This window comes from Sinocyclocheilus grahami, unplaced genomic scaffold (assembly GCF_001515645.1).
Source record: "Sinocyclocheilus grahami isolate Dianchi unplaced genomic scaffold, SAMN03320097.WGS_v1.1 scaffold848.1, whole genome shotgun sequence".
In the NCBI taxonomy this organism is placed as follows: Eukaryota; Metazoa; Chordata; class Actinopteri; order Cypriniformes; family Cyprinidae; genus Sinocyclocheilus; species Sinocyclocheilus grahami.
The window spans coordinates 349,235-366,404 of NW_015506027.1; the positions used below are offsets into that span (position 1 = coordinate 349,235).

General features: G+C 36.7%; 1 protein-coding gene across 1 annotated transcript in view; it reads right to left on the reverse strand.

Moving 5' to 3' along the window:
- mtus1b (microtubule associated tumor suppressor 1b) overlaps positions 1–16,813 on the reverse strand; it is a 41,645-nt gene extending 24,832 nt beyond the window's left edge. The window contains exons 1-6 of the mRNA XM_016247668.1: positions 16,634–16,813; positions 10,511–12,022; positions 7,899–8,046; positions 4,081–4,272; positions 2,840–2,980; positions 823–927 (exon numbers count right to left, since the gene is read on the reverse strand). Coding sequence (XP_016103154.1) covers positions 823–927; positions 2,840–2,980; positions 4,081–4,272; positions 7,899–8,046; positions 10,511–11,860 — 1,936 coding nt within the window. The 5' untranslated portion in view covers positions 11,861–12,022; positions 16,634–16,813. The remainder of the gene's footprint in view (positions 1–822; positions 928–2,839; positions 2,981–4,080; positions 4,273–7,898; positions 8,047–10,510; positions 12,023–16,633) is intronic.
- Positions 16,814–17,170: the final 357 nt, after the last annotated feature.

Genomic DNA, 17,170 nt, shown 5'->3' on the forward strand with positions numbered 1-17,170 from the left:
GAATAAATACATTTTTATGTTTTCTTCAGTGAATGATTTCACCCTTTGTAATAGCTGTGTATAACTCCATTAGATGTCCTAAGTGTGAAAAGATGGATCTCAAAATCATAGTCACTGTTGTAAAGGGTTCAACTATGAAGAATATGCTGGAAAACCAAAGAATGTACAGGACCTGGAAGATTTTTCTGAAGAAGAGTAGGCAGTTAACTGCTCAGAACAAACAAGTGAGTCATGAACAACTCATGAAACTCATCACAAAAAAACAGTTGTGGATCATTCAGATCATCAACATCAACAACGTAAAGTTCACTTACATTTTCCACAGTGAATGTTTAATGGGATCTGTTCAATAAACACATGAAATAGTATAACTGTTTGTGTGCTTTTAGTGAAAGCACATTGTGCGTGTCAATACTTGTGACTAATGGTGATCAGATGACATTTTATAACAAATTAACATAATAAAACGACTAATCCCAATGTGTTCACATACTTTTTTGCCACTGTATCACATGTGTGTGAGAGAAATGCATGAGCACAGATACAGAGGAATCCACTGTTCAATCATTCTATAACTTTTATATCCTATGGCCATATTTACATTTTGATTAACCACCAAACTGTCTATTTCTAAAATGTAGCACAGTGCATGAATTAAACCCACAATTAAACCTACTTCACAAAACACTTCAAATTTTGGAAGTGAAACGGTGATGACTAGTGATAGCAAGGATACAAACAGTTGAAGCTTTTGACAATTCAGCAGTGGTAGAGCGTATATGGATATGGACACACACACTATGAAACTTTCTCTCTCCTTACCTGCTACTGATGATGAGCGAATGAGTCGCGCAGATCCACTGCGTTGCAAAGCATTCTGGTTGGTCTTAGCTGTCACGTGGCTGGTCACAGCTGGGGCCTTCGGCCCTAATGAAATAGTGCAGAAGAAATCAAACTTCATGTTAACAGACTGCGCAGTGGCAGGTTTCAGTGGCAGAGTCAGATGTACTGTAGAGGTTGTAGATGCATGAGTGTATTTATGGCAACGGCTGGGACAGAAACCTTAACAATCCTCCCTCATAATTCAAAGCAATTAGCAAGGCAATCAGTATTAACTATAAACAATCAGTCTTGCAATCTTTAGGCATCTTTAAGGAATATCTTGTCTTGATTTGTGCATAATACACTCCATTCAGAAATGTGGGGTTTATAAGATTTTTTAATGTTTTTGAAAGAAGTCTCTTATGCTCCCCAGACTGCATTTATTTGATAAAATAAATAAATAAAATAATAATAATAATAAATATAATAGCAGTAATATTGTGAAATATGAATACAATTTTAAATAACTGTATAACTCTAATAAATTTTAAATGTATTTTCAGTCTTCAGTATCACATGACCCTTCAGAAATAATTGTAATATGCTGATTTGGTGCTAAAGAACCATTTCTTATTATTATCAATAGTTGCGCTGCTTAATATTTTTGTGGAAGCCATGTGTCACGAATCATGTCCATGAATTTCCGTCTGCTTGCCACCAGAGGTCGCCCTCCCATTATATTGACTCTCACACCACACAGACTGTTACACATCACCCTGGACTACATTTCCCATGCTCCATTGCACTAATCACAAGCTCACCTGAATCCAATCACACACAGCTGCTACCAATAACACACACTATATAAATCAGTCTCACACCACCATTCAAGGCCGAGTATTATTCAGCATTTATCGCTCACCTAGGGATAGCTACTTTACAGAGCCCTTCCAAGTTCATGAGTCTAGCCTTGTTCATAGTCTGTTTTCCCGTGTCTTGATCCTAGCCTGTTATCTCGTCCTGTCTGATTTCTGCCTGCCCTGAAGTTTATAGCCTGTCTTGGATTTACCCTTTGCCTTGCTGATTCGGACTGTGTTTGAACCTTGATTGGATTATTGCTTGTTTTGGATTCCTCATTTGTCTTGCCCTCTACATATCTGTTTGCTGGTGTCCGACTCTTTCCTGTGTTGACCCTGCCTGTAAATAAAAGCTTGAATATGGATCCGCATGCCTCTTGTCTCATCGGCTCCGTTACACCATGATACATTTTCATCTATTATAAATATATAATAGATTAAACATTAATTATATATAATAAATATAAAGTTCCAAAGAACATAATTTATTTCAATAAATCTTTTGTGACATTATAACTGTCTTTACTGTCACTTTTGATCAATTTAATGTGTGCTTGCTCAAAAAAAATACTTTCAAAAACATCTTACAGACCTTACTAATTAAATGATTTTTTTTATCTACTGGTGCCACATGATATACAGTAATATATCCAAGATATATTCTCTCAAAAGCATTTTCATATTTTATTGCAATTTTGCATATAGGGTCAGTTTTAACTTGTTTCAATGATAACAATGACTATTTTTAAACAATGTTTTGTGCATGATTTGCATTAACTTTCCATATAAAAAAGCTAATCTGATCTATTTATATCAGTTGCTGTTGGCATAAAAAAAGAATGGAACTATACACAAACTCCAGTAACGAATTAGGGTATTTACATTTTTTAAAACCTATTAAGAGGGGTATATGGTAGTAATCCTATTGTGGTAAAATTATATCAAAGGACTGCTAATTGCAGTGTCATTAGTTTAAGACATTCAGAGCTTTCCCACTGATTAATGTTTATAGATGCTCTTAACGACAGGAGAGTGAGATTCCCTTTGAGTTTTGATGAGTAAATAATAAATAATGAGAGACAGATGAATGTGGACTCTGTTAAATATATGAAAGCAAATGTGGGTGCTGCTAGAGACACATGTATGTATGTTTCTCCCACCTGCCGCTGGTTTAGACGGTGTGGAGCTCGTTCTGCTGCGGTGCCCTGATACAGGTTTGCTAACTAGACACTTTCCTTGAATCTGGGATGCCAGTGATTGTTTGATAGACTTCTCCTCACTCTTTATCCCCTCAGCAGGAACTGGTTAAAGAGAAATCATCACATCACATTATAAAACAATATTGTGTACAATGCAAAAAACATTATTCTTAATTAGCATTTTATCTTGTTTTAAATGCCAACACTTCTAGAAAATTATACATATACCTAAAAAGCACAATTGCATAAGATATTAAAGGGGTCATATGATGCGATTTCAAGTTTTCCTTTCTCTTTGGAGTGTTACAAGCTCTTGGTGCATAAAGAAGATCTGTAAAGTTGCAAAGACTAAAGTCTCAAATCCAGAGAGATATTCTTTATAAAAGTTAAGAGTCAACCACGCCTACCTAAAACGCCTAGTTCTAACACGCCCCCACATCTACGTCACTATGTGGAAATATTCGCATAATGCCGCCCAAATGTGCACGCAAAGAAAGAAGGCGTGGTTTCAGGACCAGCCATGTCAGGGAGACGCTGTGTATTTCAGTGCGAAAGCAAAAGCACTTTATTTGGCCTTCCGGAAGTAGATTCAAATAAAAGGCTTTTGTTTCAATATTTATGGGCCATTTTGTTGTGAATTTACTTTGAAAACCTTTATTGTTTATTCTTTATCACATGTATTCCTACTGAAACTAGATCTCATTTCTCCAAGTTACCATGACAACTCAGTGGCTATCTTGATTATTCTTGAATGTAAGTTCAGAGTATACTGTGCTCAGAGTATACAGGAGTGTGTGAGAATGAACTAATCATGATTCAGAGAGGGTGTCATGCAGAGGATGTTGTGATTAATGTCTACAACACACAGCTTTGGAATGGCAGAGATGGTATTGTATACAACTGTTGCTGCAGTCACTGCTAAACGCAGAGCAGACGTGACCTTTGACCTGAGCAAAGGAATGAGGGCAGTCTAAGTTCTGAAGATTTTATTAAAGCTCAGAAAAAATGTGTCTCTCAAATGTTAATACCATAGTACTTTAGTGTATATTCATGTTTCATCTGCATCTCAAGTAAATGTCTTGTTTCTTCAAAGTGCCGATTAATACATTTATTCAGCGTGAGCAAATGTATTTTAGCACTAAGAGTATGCACTTAAAAACCTTAGGATTGAGATGGTGACTTGATCTCTTACAGACACGCACCTTTGTTTACAGCAATATTATTGCTTTCGCTGATTGTACTTCTCAGTGATGAGCAGCTGGGGCTTGTGGGTAGGCCTTTGACAGGTAGTTTGGAAGATGCAGCTTTCTGAGGACCTTTATAAGAAGGGCTGGAAACAGAAGTGGGACTGCAGGGTACTGTGGACTTGTCTGTGCTACGCATCCTTGGAATGCCTGAATGCAAAAGAACAAAATAGTTATAAATCAATTCTACTTGTCATCTTCAGTAATACCAAAGCATATTCCAGCTAAACTGGATATGTTTTCATAGCAGTTCTATTCAGGCAGCTGCCCTCACAGTGTACTAAATTATTTAATAGACTGCAGTTATTTATATAGCATACAGATGTACATTCAGCCATGCTGATCTTGAGCATGATGATTCTGTTATGTTAAAATTACTTATGAAATATTTTAATGCATACAAACTGATATGATTAAAGATTATCCTGACTGATTTACAGTTATTTATTGATGTTTTTTTTAACAAGGTGTAGAAAAAGTAAAACCAAATAAGTACCACCACCCAATATCTGGGAAGTTTGTGTTGTGTTTGTGTCTTTTTCTTTGTGAAACGTGCAGTAGTGTGCTGGGAAATATTTGTGTGTCTCCTGCATCCTGTTTCTGACTCCAGTGGGTTAAACACCTCACACAAACACATCCTGTACATAACGTAAGGTCTTCTGGGGGCACTGCTATGGAGACCAACCAGCACAAATACACATCATGTCACCTGCTGTATTTACAGGTATGTTTGAATCTGCTGGTCTGGTACAGTGAGATTCCTCACTTTCTCCAGAGTCAGGTCCAGAAACCACTCTCTGAACCCCCTGCTCTTTCCTATGCGTTTGAAATAAGTGTTTAAACAGCACTAAATTCAACAGCAGTGAGGCCAATAAGCGAGATACATGCCACCTGTTGGAGAAGACATGGTACTAAATTTTGCTTGTTCACCTCCAGGCGAAGTCTGACTTTGGGTTTTTATTCTGCAAGTGGATTTATCTGATCACTCATCACTATCTACAATTAGGAAAGCAAACAACAACGCAGAAAAAAGGTGCAGTGGTGCAGCTAAATCTGTGTAGCTAATTGAAGAAATAATTAGGTTAAACAATCACACAAAACAGTGCCATTTGTACCTTAAAATTGAATGATAAAATACAGTAAAATAAGGTAATATTGTGAAATATAATTACAACTAAAATTAACAGTTTTCTGTTTAATATATTTTAAAATGTAATTTATTCCTCTGATGGCAAAGCTGAATATTAAGCATCCATTACTCCAGTCTTCAATGTCACATGGTCCTTCAGAAATCATTCTAATATGAGCTGTTATTTTTGAAATCGTGATAAGATACTCTCCCAAATAGACAGTTCAAAAGACCAGCATTTATTTGAAATAGTAAATCTTTTGTAACATTATAAATGTCTTTACACTGTCACTCTTGATCAATCAACGAGTAAAAGTATACATTTCTTCAAAAAAATGAAAACCTTTGAACTGTAGTGTTTATTACACTTTTATGAATTCAAAATATTTTTTTAAGTTGATTAAAAACTTTTTCAATGAAATCATAATATATATCGAAGGCACAACAATAATGTCCTTAACCAGCAAATATCCTTGAGCCACACTAATTTTATTTAAAGTCAATAATAGTGTGCTTCTTATAAAGAATAATAATTTATTTAAAAAAAAATTTGTGTAAAAAAAAAGTATCACAATTGTTTTCTCCCTTTAACAGTGTTCACCTTGATGAAGCTAATAAGTGCAAACATAATAAAATACTGATAAAGATTTTAAGAGTAACTATGCATATCACTCACTTATTTCCATGAAATCAGTGTTTAATATTAAAATGGCATCTGCATAAGGAACTAAAAAGAGTTCATCTATCAAATAATGTAAGTAATGAAAATTCTGTATCCTGTTAATTATATAAGTAGTCCTGGTGGCATAAAAATGGCAGTGTTTTGTGAATCTGACTCCACAGTAACAGATATCCTTCAACACAAAACTTTCCCCTGATTGGCAGCTATTAGATTGTGGAGCGAAAATCACAGTGTGGGCCTGTGGTCTCTGTGGAGAAACAAGATGACGATTGTCTAGGAGGAATGTGACCTTCTCTGCTTGATTCAATTCTACTTTTCATTGACACTGAAACATGACACACACAAACATATAGAATATGGCCCCTGAAACCACAAGCACCCAAACATATCCCTGCATCCCCTTGTAATTAAAGAAAGAGGAAACACGCAAAAGAGAAAGAAAAAGAAAAGGGGATGACACAGAGAAAGGTTAAGTTATGGACAGCCCAAAACTTTTCAAAAGTATAGACATATAGACACATACACACACTGAGCACAATAAGATGTCTTTTTCTGACCAGAACAGGAAAACTGCCTTAGGCTACACACACAAGAAACGGAAAGAGAGAGAATGGCAAAGAGCGATAGAGATGAATGGACAAAATGAGACAGGAAACTGAAGTTAAGTGTGAAGTGTAAAACTCAAGTGTGTGTTTTGGCTTTAAATGATGAACATGTGGGCACAGACAGAGAGGAGAGTTACGTAACACTGCGCAAGGTTTGGACACTGAAGTGTTGAGTTCTGCAGGCTTATTAACACCAGCTGCAGCTTCCCGCTCACTCCATAACACAGACACATGTTGGATTCACTAGTAAGGACATCTCATAGACCTAATGGTTTTTATAAGGAGGTGATTCTATTTGCTAAACCCCTAACCTAATTCTCACACAGCTGATTTAAAGCAACAAAAAAAAAAACTTATTTATGATCCTGTCGAATAGTGAGGACCACTTTAAAAGTAGTTTTTTAACATGTTTAAGGGGAACAAAAAATAAAGAAGTTAAATCTGACAAAACCTCCTTTTTGGGGCCGTCTTTAAAAGTAAGTCATAAATGAAGTAATTACATTGATTTATTTATTTTAGCAAAAAAAAAACACAATGCAATAAAAATATGAGGTTAGGTAATTACTTATATATTTTATTATTTCCTTATATTATCATTTATTTTGTCTATTATATATTTAGTTTATTATTGGAATAAATAAATAATAATAATTCTAAATAATAAAATATACACCATTGTTCAAAAGCTTCAGGGTCGGTAAGATATTATTATTTTTTTTACGTTTTTTAGAAGATTTTTTTTTTTCTTATCAAGGCTGCATTTATTTGACCAGAAAGTAAATCTGTATTGTGAACTATTTTTTACAATTTATCTTCTTGGTTGAATACAAAGTTCAAAATACATGTTTTTAATATAACATTTTACTGTCACTTTTAATCAATGTCACTTTTGTCACTTTTAATCAATTTAATGTGTCCTTGCTGAATAAATAATTAATTTCTTTAAAAAAAAAAAATTCTTACTAAACCCAAACTTTTGAATGGTAGTGTAATAAAAATAAAAGTGTACAATTTGTAAATTAAATTGAAAGAAACAAAAAAAGAATTTAGAAATTATAATCAGCTCTATATAAAAACAATATGTACACACATTTAAAAACCACAACTATGCTATGTCAAATTATTTTGCAAATGTGCATCAGGCAGACAATACATTTTAGTTTTTAGTTACCTGAACTGTGACAGTGATGCTGGTAAAATAATCGCACTTACAATATCAGTATAAGCTTACAGGAAACATTACACTGAAGAAAACAATCTAGAAGCTCTTCCACTGCAGCGTTCACTCTGCCTACTTCCTTAAACAATGCCTTTGAGATTTTCTTCTGTGCATGTGGAGTGTTAAACAAGCAAAACTCACCAGCCGTCTGAACCGATCGGCCTCCCGGTGGACCCAGACTACCTGTGGGTCGGGCTTCTCGGTTAGAGGGCTTCAGTCTGGTTTCTGGGGGTCCAGAGGTGGAGGTACTGTTAGTCCCTAGAGATGGTCCCAACTTGGAAGACACAGTCTGGAGAAAGAGTTGTTGATTAGCAACAGCATCCCAAGCGAGAGAGCCCAACTCTGGGCGCCGTAGGCTAACCATAGTGTTAGCCATTCCACAGAACAGATAGAAAATGTGCAGCGGTACAGAGAGAGAGAGAGAAGCAAGAAGGAGAGGGAGGAGGAGCGGAAAGGAGGGAGGGGAAATAAGACTCGTCAGCTCCAAAAAGCAGAAGAAAAAAAAGAAAAAACCAAAGGGAAAACGTTTCTATTGTGTTATTCCCTCAGGGCTTCTGATGCCAGGACCAGGACCAGCCCAGACCTTTTCCTTTTCTCCCCCTCGTTTCTGAACACTCGACACACACATGGAGTGAGTTTGTGGAAAGATTCTGTTGTCTGAATCAGTGTTCATTTGAGGCAGACTCCTCTCAGGAATGTTTCCCTCCTCATTCTGTTCCAAGACAGTTGTTTTATTGGCAAAAACATCTCACTCATGTTCTCTAACCAAGTTGAAAAAGGCAGGAAAATGAGAGAGGGAACTGGAATTTTAAGCTTTTAGATGTTTCTTAACAAAACAGTAAAGCAGAAACATGCAAAAGCACTTACGTAGAATTGTGTAAGCACTCTGACATGCTGTAAGACTGGACAGTGAACATATAGAGAAAACAAGGTGTTGATGCACAAATGAATATTTGTGTTTGCCACTGATCACAGTGTTTACATTTGAAAACCTTTTTGAGGTCTGCATTTACTCTTGACATTTGGTTAGACCCAACCTAATAACACATTTAAGCCTGAATAACAGCATAGCTCAATCATGTGATGACACGTATAGAGCTGGACTTGTTGAAGCAGCTCTCCTCATGAGGAGAAGATTGACATGGAATCAGACAGCTGCTATTCATATGTCGGTTTAAATGAATGTTCCAGTTTGAGTATACCAAAATTTGGATGTATGTGCATAAATGACACAAACAACCTAAAAAGGCCTGGGTGTAAATCTAGAATGCTTCCTAATCTTAATACTTCCTGCCATTGGTGATCAAAAGTTAACATGTTTCCACTAGAGCCCGACCGATATATCGTTTTGCCGATTTTATCGGCCGATATGAGCCTGTCGCAGATATATCGGTATCGGCGAATATGCCGATATTCAAGCATTGTCTTATTCGACCGTAAGTGCCCTGCGAAGTGAACTTCACATGATATTTCGCCATGATTCCAGTTCCAAGGGAACATACACGTTATATTCAAAGGGCATTAAAGTGCATGAGACGTAAATTTAAATTGTATTTATTTACAGAGGTATATTATGTCACACTTCTCTATTAAGTTTCGTCTGTGTGTGAAGACAGTAGCGCAAATCCGTGAATGAATTTTCCGAAGTGAAATAAATTTCAACGAAATAAAGTTGAATGGAATTGAAATGAAATAAAGTTGAATACACTTTAACTTTACTGTTCATTGCACTGATGTCAGATTCATTTTGGATAATAAAGTTTATTGTTAAATGCCCTGCCTCCATTACATATCTTTGTCATGTCATTATATGTGTTTGATCACCACATTTGAGTGATCATTGCAAAAAATGTGTTTATGTATATATACTGTATTCTGTTTGTTTATATACTGTATTCTATATATAGTACAAGTCAAAAGATTGGACACACGAATGGGAAAGTGTCCAAACTTTTGACTGGTACTGTACTATAATATACACAAAGAATATCAGCCGATATATAAATATTAGCCTTTTTTTACTCCCTAATATCGGTATCGGACCCCAAAAAACCCCTATCGGTCGGGCTCTAGTTTCCCCTGGCTGGGTCTCAGTCTGACCCTGTCTGTCCATCCCAATATATGTAACTTACTTGACTAGTCAAAGGATGCTTCATTAGAATTCCTGATGATGTCTGATAAAGTTTTTACTAAATGTAAAAATGTTACTAAATGAAACTAAATGTAATCAGTAATAAAGGTTTTAATTATAGTAAATATATATAAAATGTAAATGTACTGAATACAAATTAATACACGTTTTAATAATAGCAACAATTTTAATAAATACACATTAATAAAAGTAATAATAACAATACTAAAATGTAAAAAAAAATCTAATTGTAAAAACAAAAGGCTTAGTATTCCTAAAATCTGAATTAATAAATCTTAATAAAAGTTGTAACAACAACAACAACAATAATAAAAGCTTTTTCTAAATGTACTAAATGTTTTAAAAATAGTCAAATATAAATACTCAAACGGTAAAATGTAGCCTATGGTTTAAATAAAGTGTAAAACCATTTCTAAATGTACAAACTACATGAATTATATAAAATGCAAATTCCTCCAGAGAAATATATGTCCTTCATATAGCCTAGATACAAATGGATTTTTAATGTGTTTCAATATTATTATGCACAACAACAACAGCTACAACAGAAAACAGCGACTTAAACTGCATGAGGGAATAAGGGGAAAACTCAGTCACTAACCTTGCTAGTGCTCTTAGAGGTTTCTTCCCCAGCTTCTTTCTCAAGTTGAGGCTCTTCTTCATCTTTAAAATCAATTGAAGGAGGATATTCTGACTTCATTGTTTCTTCTCCTTGCGTCGGCAAGGATAAAGTGTTTACATCTTTCTCTTGACCGCCACTGACCACCATCTTTGTTTCTTTCCCTCTTGTATGGTTTGATGATGATCTACTTCTTGTTCCAACAGCTTTATTTTCCACCTTCCTACTAGCATGAACCTTCACACTTCCTGAAGCTGACTGGTTAACATTAGTGTTTGTTTTTGCGGGATTGGCTGATCTTGGCGCAGAGGCAGCCCTGGAGATGATCTTGGCCTTCACGTTCCTCAGGTCTGGCCTGGGGAACCTCTTCGCCTCAGGTTTTGTGGCTTTGGTCAGAGCAGCCCTTGTAGGAGGCTTGGCATAAACACGTCCTTCCAGATCACTGGTCTTTTTTGCTGTGGACTTTGGCTGGTTTTCCTCTTTTGAGATGTAAGAAGTTATGTTTCTGGTATCTGTTATAGGAGTATTTTCAAGAGACACCACTGTCTCATTTATGACATCAGTTTCTTGAATGGCTGAAGACAACACAACTTCCTCGTTTTCATACACAACTTCCCTTTGGTGTTCATTCACCACAGCCATGTTTGGAACTTCTGCTTGTTGGCCTTCTGGTGAAACACTGATTGGCATCACCACTTCAGAGCTGGTAGAGACTTCCAGATCAGAGACACCAACTTGGCTCTTCATTATTAATTCTACAGAGGCTAAAGAAAGAAAAGAGTCTTCTTCCTCCTCCTCTTCAGTGTCATCATCATCATCGCCGTTTTCTGAAGAGCACAAGGATGTATCATCACCATCAGCTTGGCCAACCTTTTGTGTTACCACCAAAGTGACATTGTTGTTGTCATTGTCACTCCAACAGTCTTCATTAGCATCCAGATACACAGACACGGAGTTGTCGTTGTCCTCACTGTAGTCTGGTCTGCAGTCTGGGCTCTGTATGCCAGAATCATCACTGCTGGCTGTTGCTTTTCCCATCTCCACCTCTTGCATGTCCACATCCAGAGGACTATCTGTTCTGGCACTGCTCAGACTACTCAAGCTACGCACTGAGTCCGGTGATGTCTCACCTCTATCGTACAGGAGCAAGGTCAACGACGATGACAATGGGGACTTAGAGGTGAAAGCATTGCTACTCTGTTCACTACTGTGTAATGCCAGACACATCCCATGCTGAGATCTCTGAGAAGGCCTCTTGGGAAGTACAGGTGATGGAAGCTCAGATTTGTTTGTTGGTGATTCCATGAGACTTGTGGATGGAGACACAATCATACAGCCACATCCCCCATAGCTAGATCCAATCCAGCACTGATGGACAGGAAATACTCTACTTTGTAGAAGAAGGGATTAATGTGTTTCTTATCATAGAAAGTCTATTGTTTTGATCATTCAGAAGATGCCGTCCATGGTTTTGCTGGCACCCTTTTAATGACTCTAAGGAACAAGAAAAGACAACAGCATGTCAGTTGTATTTCATCTAGTCCTGATCTGTACTGTGTTAAGAGATTTAAAGATTATAGAGACTGAGATAAACACAGGGAAACCAGAGTCATATATGAAAAAGCAAACCCAACAGTATAGTGTTGAATTAAAAAAAAATAAAAAAAAATAAAGAAAATAATACAAAATAGAATTGTGACTCAACTTCTAGTCAAATCTAGTAATGAAATAGATTAGATGACAATAAACCATAGCATAATATTTTATAAGATAAGAAAATATCTTGTACTGTAAAGAAGTTTAATGAAGAGCACTACTGCTCCCTACTGGCAATTTCTCATATATTGCTCCCTGTTCTTCTATAATGAGAGTCAAAGGAAAGAGAAATAAAGAAAATGTAGCACAAAAATCAACAAACTCTTTTTATATAGTTTCCGTAAGAAATTATTGTTCAACTTATATAATATATTAAGCTTACCATTGCATATATGCTAATGTTGACATTTAGCCTTTAAGTAGTTTTGACAGTCTCGGGTTAGTTCGTAAATGTATGTACTGTATGTGTGTGTGTGTGTGTGTGTGTGTGTGTGTGTGTGTGTGTGTGTGTGTCTAATAGAATATAAAACACTCTTTCTCTCTTACTCTAAGTTGATTCATTAAAGCTGTTAGTCTGCTTGAGTACTGGAAAAACTTGTTTAAAGCCGCCTGCATTGAAATGTATCTATAAATTAGTCACTATTTGCATAATTTTGGCATGCACATGAACAATCAAGTCTGCGCTGTGTCAGAGTCACACTTTTTAATCAAATGTGGGTGACAATGTAGGGCAGATAAAAGCTAATAAAAGGAGTAGGCTTTTATTTTGATATTCAGGGCATTCTCTTTTCACACACACAAGGCAATGGTGACAGTTACAGCCACAATGGTGGCCTTGTGTTTCCAGACAAATGCTGAATGGTCCACGACCAAGAGTCTGATTGTTCTGCTCACAAAATCATTCATTGAATACCCCAAAAGTCATCTTTTAATACAAAGAACATGCTGATATCAAGTCGGGTTGGGAGGATGTGTGGGTGGCAAAATGCGTCTGTGCCCTTTCTAAGAGCTGGTGCATGATCTCATGGCACTCATGCAAAAGTACAAGCACCCCTTATGAAGTTATCTACTATGTATTGAGTGGATTTGCAGATATCAACCATAATATAGGTAAGTAATATTATAGTTTTAAAAAAAAGAAGTCACAAATGATGATACAATAAATTGCACTGTCTAAGTGACATGCTAATAAATCAGTATCAGGCAAAATTATCCTCTGCTGACCTTCCGGAGATATGCTTATGTCACAAATATGGCTACTGTTAATAAGAGTGCTGCTGACAGCACAAGCGCATATACCATAACACTGAGATGTGCAGAATGAGATGAGCAATCTTTACAATGCAAAACAGAGACAAAATCTGATAATCTTCACCTTTAAAACTATTGAAATGTTTAACTAACAAAGTGTTATATAACATAATACTTTGCATGTTTATTTGACTCCTTTAACTAGACCTCTCAATGTACCATGTACACAATGAATTAATGATTGTTGAACTGATATAGAGGGTACTTCTAGGGACTAAAACCCCAATGAAAGTATTTGATGAAAGTCATTTTCTTTCCTGGGTTGACATATTTTCAATCAAGAGACTTAAAATTACTAATAGCATTTACTTAACATCACAAAACCATGATTTGCTACTTGCTATTGTTATTAAGTGGCAATTGTAAAGTTGTATTAATGGGAAGAGACATGCTGATTCAAGGAACCATTTTATTGGGCAAATAAAGTTAAATACACTACCATTCAAAAGTTAGGGGTCAGTAAGATTTTTATTAAAGCAATTAATTATTTATTCAGAATTAGGACACATTAAATTGATTAAAAGTGACAGTAAAGACATTTATGTCCTCCATAAAATGTGCTGCACACATCTGAATATTTGTGTTGAACTGTTCTGGAACAGTGTTGTAAATACAACTTAACCACTGATTTATAATCGTGTCCTCTTTTGGAAGGCCAAACAAAGTAGTTTCGCTTTCACAACGAAACACACTGCCTCACACACGGCGGGCTAGAGTGAGTGGTGGCCAGAGGCCTACACTCTTAAAAATAAAGGTGCTTCACGATGCCATAGAAGAACCATTTTGTCTAAATGGTTCCATAAAGAACCTTTAACATCTGAAGAACCTTTCTGTTTCACAATAGGTTCTTTGGGGCCAAAGAAGGTTCTTCAGATTATAAAAAGGTAAAAAAGAGATGGTTCTTTAAAGAACCTTTGACTGAATGGTTCTTTGTTGAACCAAAAATGGTTCTTCTATGGCATCGCTTGAAGAACCTTTTGAAGCACCTTTATTTTTAAGAGTGTAGAGTGAGGAACGGCGGCCGGGCTTGAGAACGGAGCGGCCGGCGGGCTTGCAGCAATCACATGTGACGACCCCGGACTGGACTCCGCTTGACGAAGCGGGCATCGTCCTCTTTTGGAAGGCCAAACAAAGTAGTTTCGCTTTCACAACGAAACACACAGCATATTCACGACATGGCGGCAGCAACAATTCTACAACGAGAATAAAAGTTACGCCTTCTTTCTTTGCGTGAACATTTGGGCGGCGTTATGTAAATCTTCCCACATCGTGACGTAGACATGTGGGGGCATGTTAGAACGAGCTGTTTTAGGTAGGCGTGGTTGACTCTCAACTTTTATAAAAAATATCTCTTTGGATTTGAGACTTTAGTCTTTGCAACTTTACAGATCTTCTTTATTCACCAAGAGCTTGTAACACTCCAAAGAGAAAGGAAAAATTTAAATCGCATCATATGACCCCTTTAAAGAACTGTCTTTTATTACTAGAAATTAGGGCTGCACGATTATGGCAAAAATCATAATTGTCGATTATTCCCTACGATTATCACAATTTACACTGAATGATGTTATCTTATCTTAAGCGTGCAGAATAACATAAGTGGACTTTGAACTATTAATTGCCACTTTTGAACAAATGATCTGTGCATGCGATTTACTTTGACTGAACATATTTCTACATTCGAGGTGTGATTTTTCCCACAGTGTTTAAGAAAAACACCCTTTCTCCCAACAATAACTGTGCTTACACTTAATAATAAAACATATAAATATTTTTAGAAGCTGCTTTCAAAATCCACCTGGCTCAAAAATCTGCAGTGGCACATGCATTTAAATCAGAATGGTGTTTTATGGCATCGTCACACCAGTGAATGACTGACATCAACCCAGTTTTCTTTCACTAGTCTGCCCACCGGCTCTCAGAACAGTGAAGCGAAGGGTGGCTAATGCTTCTTTCCCTGACAGAATGATCCAGAGAATGAATGTGATGTTCTAGGACTGAACTGAGTGGATCTGTAGAACACTCCTTAGTGCCTATAGGGCCCCAGCAACAACAGAAGATGTCCCATGAACTTATATAATCAATATTACTGAGCTGTATCAGAAAACCGTGGACTTAAGTTTCAGTATGACCTTCCAAAGAGTCAGAGTTTCTTTGTCAATGTGATACACAATACATTTGCTTTTCCCAGAACTAAAATGACAACACCTCTATAACCTTACAGAACATCTGATCAAATTTCTGCACAGCATCTTTAGCATCATTTCACATATTTAGCACCTGCATAATTCCCTAGGTTAATATGCATAATTTGGGAACTGTAGCCTTTCTGTAACACGGTTTTTTGTAATTAGGTGAGTATTTCCATTAACGAGGAATTACGCTGATGACCTAGAACGAAAATATTTCAGTATGTGATGACAAAAGGCTGCTATGTCTTCTTAAACAACCTACGCATGAATTGACAAAGCTCTTAGAATTGAAATTATTTTGGCCACTTTTAGCATTGTTAAAATTCAGGCTGCTCAAAATTAGACAAATGCATTTCCTTATATTTGCAACCACTATTGTCCTTATATGACTTAAAGGCTGAGCAAAACGTCCGTGCCTTTACAGCTCAGATTCTGATAATAAACATCCGTTTGGTTTTGATTATCATGTCTATTGCGCCGAAATCAAGCATTTTAAAGCCATATCTGTTTAAACTTCTGCTATATGGTTTTCTGAGTGCACACATCTGAAGCACACGCACAGAAAGCGGCTGTCACACGGCATGTCTTATTGCGCTTAAGATGTCAAATATACACAAGTTTATGTTAAAAACACACAAGTTACAAAACAGTCGGTTATGTCTGTGAAGGTAAACAGCTGGGAAAGAAATTGCATTTCTTTCAGCGTAATATACAGAAAATAAATCAATAACCTCTCTTGTCTCTTTTGAGGCTGGGATTCTAAATAGTTTTCTGTGCTTGTCAGTGCATCGAAAGACAGAACATCGCAATATAAATAAACTCAAAGCTTCAAGAATGTACTTTCTAATCCTAATATAAGTTATTAGACTGGGATTGTTATTTAAAAAGCCCCAGCTGACTTGAAAACCATAAAAACATCCCTCACATACATAGAGCTGAAGAAAAGTTAGAGGCTGTCTCATGCAACTACGCAGTATATGACTTAAATAAGCCACTGAAGACATACCTGCTTTTCAAGTGTTTTGAATCAATCCTGATTTTATCAAAACACACATTTTCCACAGGTAAGCCTGTCCCGGACAGAACGTCCTGTTTCATTCGATCCTGCCAGCAAAAGCACTGCAAGAGAGCAGTTTCAGTCAGAGTGGAGACTAAGAGAGACCCCTCCCCTCTGTCTTCAGCTGCAGCCAAACCGTGCCGCAGTAACCAACCAGAAGTGTGTGTGTGTATCAGAGAGCGAGTGACTTTTCCGAGGTAGCCCTGGAATGCATTTTCTTCCCCTTACCGAGAACCCTCTGTGCCAGCCGAGGCAATAGCAGGGACAATCCTCCCTGCTCTGCGACACACACAAGAATCACATAAAAACACAATAAAACCACAAAAAGAATCTCTATTAAACACTGTTAAAGGCTGCTGGTGTTTTCACGTCAAATAATGAGTCAGAGAGCTCAAAGTTCACTGCTGACTAAGAATGTCTGTATGAAACGTACAGTCTTGCTCCCAACGTCATTCAGCATGGAAAAAAAAAAGCATAACACATTGT